Below are 9,231 nucleotides of genomic sequence, written 5' to 3' on the forward strand. Positions count from 1 at the left end.
ATTCAAAATAATGATGGATGGACTGCTTTGATGTTTGCTAGTGTCAATGGACATCACCAGGTTGTTGAACTCTTACTGAGTAAAGATCCAGATATTAGCATTCAAGATAATGATGGATCGACTGGTTTGATGGCTGCTAGTTACATTGGACATCACCAGGTTGTTGAACTCTTACTGAGTAAAGATCCAAATATTAGCATTCAAGATAATGATGGATCGACTGCTTTGATGGCTGCTAGTTACATTGGACATCACCAGGTTGTTGAATTCTTACTGAGTAAAGATCCAGATATTAACATTCAAAATAATAATGGAATGACTGCTTTGATGGCTGCTAGTTACAATGGGCATCACCAAGTTGTTGAACTCTTACTGAGCAAAAATCCAGATATTAACATTCAAAATAATGATGGATGGACTGCTTTGATGCTTGCTAGTTGCTATGGACATCACCAGGTTGTTGAACTATTACTGAGTAAAGATCCAGATATTAACATTCAAAATAAGGATGGAACAACTGCACTTTCCCTTACTCTATTGCTCTCAATTTTTGTAATAAATAAACTTGTTGCAGATGATACACCTCTTGATGAGCGTACTCATTTGCCCGACCCATTACATTCTGGTAATTATATTGAAATTTTGGAACTTTTATTAGATTGTCATCCTAATCATGTTCACACTATTGATGGTAAGAAGCTTCATTCATTAGCAGTAGCAGCACTGTCCAATAATTTTGGTGCATTTACAATTTTGATGGAGAAATGTGACATTACACCAGAACACATCATTAGTGCTTCTACTCAGGCATGTTATGGAGGTCACTCTTCAATGATAATTCATCTGTCTGAGAAAATAACTCTTTTAACTAACGTTAGAAAATTTTTATTAGCAGCTGCTGAAGGAGATTTAGGAACATTAATTAGTATGATTTATGAAATTGGTATGAGTCCGGATACTCCACTGGTAGCTGGTATAACTCCATTAATGATAGCAGCTTCATGTGGACACATTGAACTAGTTGAAGTATTGATACAAGCTGGAGCTGATGTTAACAATAAAAATGATGAAGGAATGAATGCACTGGATATAGTAAATGGTGTTGAGTTTTATGATCGATCTGAAATTAAACAGCTGCTAATAGCAAACACTCCAGCTGGTAAACCAGATCCAGTATCAAACATTGTTGAGACAACTAATAAAAAACCAAGTACTGTCTCAGCAATCAAGTCAATATTTGGCATGTTTAATTCATTTATGAAGAAAGCTTATGATCCATACTATAGCAAGCAAAAAGAACAGAAGATACCTTATCCAGGAAGAAGTAATACACCAAATTTAGCAATGACAAGTAATAATATGCCACACTTTGTGTCTTAATCAATGATGGATTGCTTAACTTCAAGAGTACATGTACATGTAGTTTTATTACTATGGAGACATACATGTAATTGTACAATGTACAATGTACAATGTACATGTCCCTGTAGTTTTCATACTTTGATATGTACATGTACATATTTGTGTGTCTAATTGAATATTTGTGGAATATACATGTACATGTAGTTATAATTAACATTGTAATTTTTATTATTAGCTGATTGATAGTCTAATGCAACTGTATTTTTTGAGTGACAATAATAGTTAGAGTACTTTTTGATTGCTATTAATTTTAAAAATTTTTGAAAATCGAACTTATAATCTATCAACGTATACATATACTAATACATGTACTGTACATTATTATTAATGTTATGATTCTGTTCCTCCACTTCTTGTTATTCTTTGAATACTTTCAAGTGCATCAATAGCCTCCAGTGAACTTTCACATACACTATCAAACTTATCCTCCAACTAATAACAACAATTATTACAATCAGTAAGTAAAGTATGTATAACAGATAACACATGATTATTATTATTATACATGTACAAGTGCACATGTACACATACACATCATACATGTACACATGTAGAATATATACAACAAGGTAAAGGTTTCTACAGATCTGATTATAAGTCTACTATTACATGTAATTATACACATTTTTTTCTGTTTTCAAATATACTTCACCATACCCTAAATCTGTTCCAGTGTTAGGCCTGTAAATTTTTGCTCATTTAATAAATCCTATAATTCTAAAAATCTCTACTTTGTGTACATGTACAGTACATATATAATGTTCAGGACTTACTTGTTTCAACAGTTTCCCTCCTTCTCTTGTAATTCTCTTAGTTTCTTTATTATTATTTGCTGACTCATCAGTTCTTATCATGTATCTTGACCCTAGCATGTCTGCTAGGTTTGTTTCTATGGTAACCTCATGAGTCTTCACATCAGTCAGTACAGTTTGTATTAGTTCTTGTTTTCTACTCACAGCTGCTCTGTCATCATAAACCTTTTGAGCTGGCTCCATTGTCTTAATGTGAGCATACAGTGTACTATACATATACATGTCCATTATGGTACAGTATTATTGTATGCATTTAAAATCTCATTGTGTGGTAATGATGAATTCTGATGCTACACAATGTGCAGTGTGTTCTATACATAATAGTTATAGCACAGTAAAGAGTGCTGTATGGCTGATAACAGCACGAGGGGTGGAGTCAAGACAGCCAATAAAGCTATATTTAGCAACATTATAATAATGTATATTATTAGTAAAAGTGCATTTGTCTATTGATTATCTGTATCTTGTCAAAACATGTTGTGAAGCATAGACTTATACTCCTTCACTTTGACCATAAATGGTATCATATGGCTTTCTGTAGTAGACTATAGAGTATGATTATCACCACTTGTTGTAACAACTGTGCATATCAGACACTGTAATATGCTCACCTGACCTATTTGTTTCTCACTTCCTCTGCTTCTCTTTGCATTGTAAAGAGCTCTACTTTTACTGTCAATTCTTCAGCCATGATTGATTTGTGTCAGTGGAGAGCTAGAATAGGATCCTGGAACTGTTCCCGCCATTGGAGGCAACCCAATGCTTGTACTAGTACTGGTAACACTTACTGTGGAACTGGTAGAGCTAGTGCTGGTAATACTACACAAGTGAAGACCCCTAGACTTGTTTTGTCTATTTTTTGTCTTCTTATCCTCCTCTTCATATCAGGAGATGTGGAACTTAATCCTGGACCCACTCTTACTGGTATATGAAATGGTGCTAGTTTTAATTTGTTATGATTCTAAATTTCTAATGTAATTCTTCTACAGATAAGCCAACAAAAGATGAATTGATTGAGTTATTGAGTAGCTCAAAGTTTACTGCTGGTACTTGGGAACAGTTTGTCTGTTGTCTTCCTAACATGACACAAGATATCATTATTGGAATCAAAGAGAGAGGATCAATAGAGGACACCATGAGTGCTGTAGCTCAACACTGTCTTGATAATAATCCTGATATAACATGGTCAATAATCATGATGTCACTTTTAAATGCAAATGAACACATTTTGGCTCAGCAAATTTTGACAGACAGTAACAAGAAAGGTTAGAAGTTATCTAAATCTTGTATATCTTTTATTTCTTAAATAGGAGTACAAATAAATGCCACTAAAACAGTTCAGACTACATTGAGAGCCCATTATTCCTGTTTATTTGATGCTACTAAGCATTGCTTAGAATCTGTTACTGTGGAATTTTTTTCTAAGGGTCTTATTAGCAGGGATGTTAAAAGCTCACCTTCTTTTGATAAAATTGAAAATGAATTTGTGGCATCATTATCTCTTTACAAAGAAGATATGACCAAATTAGAGGACAAATGCTGTAATTTTGTACATTGCCTTGCTAAAGCTGGTGGCCCAGCTAAAGATGCAGCCATTGCACTAGCTGAAGATTGGGAACGTGAAGTATTGAATAAACATAGTCTGAAATGGTCTCTGAAAATTGACACTGAAACATCCACTGATTTATCTCTTCTTTCAGAAATTCCGCTGAGCTCTGATGATGAAGTACCTCAAAAAATGCAGTATCTTTTTAATGACTTCGTTTCATTGATGGGTTACATCAGAAATTACTATAAGAAATATAAAGTTAAAAAAATTGCTGGCTTTTTAGCAGACTATTTTGAAGATTGTCTTACTGAAGAGCCTCTAACTAATTGCAAAGATTTTAATAGCCTACTTCATTTAGTTAAGCCTTATTACAGTTTTTTAAATTTTGATTTAATTGAGAACCTTACAAAAAAATTCCCTCTCAGTAAAGAGTTACAGTTGAAACTTAACAAGTATGTACAACAATTAAAACAGTTTAAAAATCAACTGCACTACAACAAATGAAGGATGCAATAAAGCAAGTACTTCTACCACATGAAGCTTCAGAAGCACATTGTAAAATTGTTATTAAACTTACTGGGGACTGGGAAGAGAAAACAGTGGAAAACCTTGAAAGGCTCATTGCATTCCTTTTTAAACGGGATAGTCATGGTCGTGCTAAATTGATTAAAGTTGTCGATGGATCAATTACTGTTACATTCTTGTTTCTTTCAACAGCACAGTCTCTTATTGATGAAGTACAAAATAAAATTCAATTTATCCAATACCTTGGTATATTTCAAATAATCATTAACGATGACATTATCATAAAAAGGGAAGAAGATATTAAATTCACTTTTGAAGATTCACTGTTACATGCCATCAATCATATTGACAGTCATGCAGAATATGAGAATGTGGCACTACTTCTGATAGAACTTAAAATACCACTAAATTACAAGATCACTGATGGTCAGACTGCACTAATGCTAGCAAGCCAAGGTGGACACATTGAAATTTTCAAATCGTTACTACAAAATGGTGCCGATCCATTTGTACAACTACCAGCCAATAAAGGATACATTGGATTGAACTATTTAGCATGTACTGCTCTCTCTCAGCATATATACAAATCAATTGGAGGAGAAAAAATTATACCACAAGATAACACTTCAGTTGAAGACATGCTAGAAATGGCTGTTAAAGAAAGAGGAGTGAGTATTTATAAGTTTTGGTATAGTCCATTTATATATATTGTTAAAAATAAAATAAAAGAAAAGTGTCAATGGCTGCAAGATTGTTTTCATGTATTAGACAGTAGTTTTCTTGGTGCAGCCATTAATATTTTAACCAGCAAAGCATTGGTAACAGAAGAAAAACAAAAGTTTCAATCATATATAAGAGAAGATGTTACTTGTGAAAATGCTCATCAACTAGTGCAGTTGCTCCAGCCTCATTACTCGTTTTTAAAAGTTGACCTTTTTACAATACCATGTACTATCACAGAACCTATCAAGGAACAGGTAGAAGAATACAATACTAACCTGAAGATGTTCAAAGATACCACTAGCCTACTGGAGCTAGCAATGATGACTAGAGGAATGCAATGTCCTGATGGTGTTGGCTATTCATTGATACTATTAAAACTCTACAAGTCATGGTGCTCCAGGACAATTGCTGAACTAAATGAAGTGGAAAATTTTAACTTATCCTCTTTTTTAACTCTTTTTGAAATACAATGTGGTACCTCCAATCTTATATGTTCTTATCTAATGCCACAATTACACACCAAGGCTTTAAAAGAAGCAGTTTCTAAACAGGGGAGTTCTCTATGTGAAATTGGTATTTTTGAGGTTACAATTGATGGTGTTCCTATTGCAAATGATCCTGCACTGCAAGCAATTCAAAATATAGATCTATTTCATGTAATTTTTGGCAGTTTTCTTGACAAAGATGATGTTGACAGTGACCATGTGATTGCTGCTAGTGCAACAGGAGATTTCTCGACTGTTGAACTCTTACTGAGTAAAGATCCAGATATTAACACTCAAAATGACAAAATTGGAGACACTGCTTTAATAGCTGCTAGTCGCTTTGGACATAGCCAAGTTGTTGAACTATTACTGAGTAAAGATCCAGATATTAACATTCAAGATAATAATGGATGGACTGCTTTGATAGCTGCTAGTGTCAGTGGACATCATGAGGTTGTTGAGCTATTATTGAGTAAAAATCCAGATATTAACATTCAAAGTAATGTGGGAGAGACTGCCTTAATGGCTGCTGGTTGTTATGGTCATCACCAGGTTATTGAACTATTACTGAGTAAAGATCTAGATATTAACATTCAAGATAAGAATGGAGCAACTGCTTTGATGTATGCAAGTGGTAATGGACATCACCAGGTTGTTGAACTCTTACTGAGTAAAGATCCAGATATTGACATTAAAAAAAATGATGGAGGGACTGCTTTAATAGCTGCTAGTGCCAATGGACATCACCAAGCTGTGAAACTCTTACTTAGTAAAGATCCAGATATTAACAGTCAAGATGATGATAGGCAGACTGCTTTGATGGGTGCTAGTGCCAATGGACATCACCAGGTTGTTGAACTATTATTGAGTAAAAATCCAGATATTAATATTCAAGATAAAGATGGAGTTACTGCTTTGATGTATGCTAGTTACTTTGGACATCACCAGGTTGTTGAACTTTTGCTGAGTAAAGATCCAGATATTAACATTCAAAATAATAATGGCCACAGTGCGCTTACTTTTACTCTTGTTTGCTCAACTAAAACTTTTGTTACAGATGGTGACATACCTCTTGACAATTGTACTCAGTTGCTCAACCATAATGCAACATTAAAATTTTTGGACTCGCCACGCTTGCGTAGGCGGGTACTAAGCAGTTGTTAGACTCGCCACGCTTGCGTATTGGACTCGCCACGCTTGCGTAGGCGGGTACTAAGCAGTTGGGTTGTCATTCTGTCATTCTGTCACGAAAATTCCTGTTAATTCCTAGTCAATATCTTTGTTACTGAGCTCTCCTGAGTTATAATTCTTTTTAAGCTTTGAGAAAAAGATAATTTATTTAGCTCCGTTGTATTTTCATAGTAATCCGTGGTAGCAAAAGCTGAATATTTTCAAGAATAGACCATTTTTCCTAGCCAAATCTTCGTGTTTTACTCTATTTGGTCAAGATTAGCATTGATAGGTAGAGAAAAGTACCTAGATTAAAAAATATGTGGGGATTTTCTAATCTCTTTTTTGTTTGCGAGTTACAGTTGCTCAAAGTTTGTGATTTAGCCTCTTCGAAAAATTTTCAGGCAGAACTGGGGAAAGCAAGAGCAACCAAACTATCTCAGTCTCTTTTAAATATCTAGGCAAAAGTTTTGTGCTTACTCTTTCTTTGAATAGAGCTTCAGATGCTAAAATAAATTTCAGCTTTTCTTCTTCTCCTACCCACGTGCCATGTTTATCTGCACTGCACTGTTCTGCTAGATCTAGGTGCTGACCACACCTATAATTTATTTTATGGATTAGTGCAGTAATTGGCTAATTGCATTGTTGCACTTTGTCAAAATCTATTATCCTTTTTTCAAATATCAAGTTGCTTATATATATATATATATATATATATATATATATATATATATATATATATAATATCATGATGGGGGCAGTACAAGTAACACATTATCCCTCAGGTGAATCTCAGCAGGCGAGTCCACGCACCATGGTGCTTCATTACTTAAGTCTCATCCTAATCACACTCACCTTGTTGATGGTAAAGAGTTTCATTCATTAGTAGTAGCAGCATTATTCAATAATTTTGATGCAGTTACAATCTTAGTGGAGGAGTGTGACATCACACCAGAACACATCATTAGTGCTTTTACTGCTTCATGTTATGAAGGCCATTCTTCAATGATAATTCACTTGTCTCAGAAAATAACAACTCTTTCAAACAGTGAGAGAAAACTTTTAGAAGCAGCTGCTAAAGGAGATTTAGGAACATTAATTAGTATGATTTTTGACTTTGGTATGAGTCCAGATACTCCACTGGTAGCTGGTATAACTCCATTAATGATAGCAGCTTCATGTGGACATGCTGAACTAGTTGATGCATTAATACAAACTGGAGCTGATGTTAACAAAAGAAATGATGAAGGAATGAATGCACTGGATATCATGAATGAGATTGAGTCTGATCGATCTGATACTAAAGAGCTACTAATTACCAACACTCCAGCTGGAGAACCAGATCCAGTGTCAAACAATAATGAGTTGACTAATAAGAAATCCAGTACTTTTACTGTATCAATCAAGTCAATATTTTATGCATTGAAATCATTTATGATGAAAGCTTACAATCCTTCTTATGCAAAACAACAAGAAATGACAATATCTTCAAAAGTCTGGAATAACTGATAGACCATATTCAGCAATGACAAATAGTACACAACAATTTGTGTGTTAAATTATGATTGTTTGACTCACCTACATGTGCATCATGTGAAGTTATTATGCTAATTATAGTCTAGTTATTACATTTTAGTTTAGTTTATGTTCTTATAGAGAACATGAAAATGTGTGTATCCTTCTAGACTTATAGCTGATTAAAACTAATAATTATTATTATTTGCTGATTAATAGTCTAATACTAGTATTTTTTTCATTTGTATGCTGAAGATAGTCTATTTGATTGCTATTATAATAAAAATTTATTTTAAAAATTAAAGGTACAGGCTAACACAAATATTATCTATCAATGTAGATATGCTATACATTGACATTGTACATGGAGATCTACATGTACATTATTATTAATGCCATGATTCTGTTCCTCCACTTCTTGTTATTCTTTGAATACTTTTAAGTGCATCAACAGCACAAATATTTATTTTGTTTTCAAATATACCCTGCCGTACCCTAAATCTGTTCCAGTGTTTGGTTACATTTAATAAATCCTATAGAAGAAACCTCTACTTTGAATACATTTATAAATCTATAGGACTTACTTGTTCCAACAGATAACGTTTCCCTCCTTTTAGTTTCATCAGTTTTTATCACGTATCTTGCTCTAGCATGTCTGCTAGGTTTGTTTCTATGGTAACCTCATGAGTCTTCACATCAGTCAGTACAGTTTGTATTAGTTCTTGTTTTCTACTCACAGCTGCTCTGTCATCATAAACCTCTTGAACTGGCTCCATTGTAGAAAAGAAACACCATATTAAATGGAATGATCAATGAGACACTGTTAATTGGTGGATCAATGAATTCATTGCATTTAATGGTGTTTCTTTTCTCAATGTGAGCATACAGTGTACTATACATATACATGTACATTATGGTACAGTATTAATGTATGCATTTAAAATCTCATTGTGTGGTAATGATGAATTCTGATGCTACACAATGTGCAGTGTGTTCTATACATTATGATTTAATGTACTGTACATTTATA

The 9,231-nt window shown here is 33.8% G+C and overlaps 2 protein-coding genes across 2 annotated transcripts; both read left to right on the forward strand.

The window, feature by feature from the left end:
- The first annotated feature begins 2,884 nt into the window (after nucleotides 1-2,884).
- On the forward strand, nucleotides 2,885-4,690 carry LOC109586594 (uncharacterized). The gene is made up of 3 exons (XM_020002793.1): nucleotides 2,885-3,158; nucleotides 3,224-3,499; nucleotides 3,545-4,690. The coding sequence occupies exons 1-3, from the start codon at nucleotides 2,924-2,926 to the stop codon at nucleotides 4,285-4,287; spliced, it is 1,254 nt and encodes a 417-aa protein (XP_019858352.1). The 5' UTR covers nucleotides 2,885-2,923; the 3' UTR covers nucleotides 4,288-4,690.
- A 483-nt stretch (nucleotides 4,691-5,173) lies between these two features.
- On the forward strand, nucleotides 5,174-8,474 carry LOC109586593 (ankyrin repeat domain-containing protein 17-like). Its single transcript, XM_020002792.1, has 2 exons — nucleotides 5,174-6,635; nucleotides 7,512-8,474. The coding sequence occupies exons 1-2, from the start codon at nucleotides 5,313-5,315 to the stop codon at nucleotides 8,193-8,195; spliced, it is 2,007 nt and encodes a 668-aa protein (XP_019858351.1). The 5' UTR covers nucleotides 5,174-5,312; the 3' UTR covers nucleotides 8,196-8,474.
- Nucleotides 8,475-9,231: the final 757 nt, after the last annotated feature.

This window comes from Amphimedon queenslandica, unplaced genomic scaffold (genome assembly GCF_000090795.2).
Source record: "Amphimedon queenslandica unplaced genomic scaffold, v1.1 AMPQUscaffold_12831, whole genome shotgun sequence".
In the NCBI taxonomy this organism is placed as follows: Eukaryota; Metazoa; Porifera; class Demospongiae; order Haplosclerida; family Niphatidae; genus Amphimedon; species Amphimedon queenslandica.

Coding starts and splice junctions, on each gene's coding strand:
- LOC109586594 (XM_020002793.1), top strand. CDS start 2,924: ATGATTGATTTGTGTCAGTGGAGAGCTAGAATAGGATCCTGGAACTGT. Junction 3,159..3,223: donor TCCTGGACCCACTCTTACTG/GTATATGAAATG, acceptor ATTCTTCTACAG/ATAAGCCAACAAAAGATGAA. Junction 3,500..3,544: donor GACAGACAGTAACAAGAAAG/GTTAGAAGTTAT, acceptor TTTCTTAAATAG/GAGTACAAATAAATGCCACT.
- LOC109586593 (XM_020002792.1), top strand. CDS start 5,313: ATGTTCAAAGATACCACTAGCCTACTGGAGCTAGCAATGATGACTAGA. Junction 6,636..7,511: donor ATAATGCAACATTAAAATTT/TTGGACTCGCCA, acceptor CATGGTGCTTCA/TTACTTAAGTCTCATCCTAA.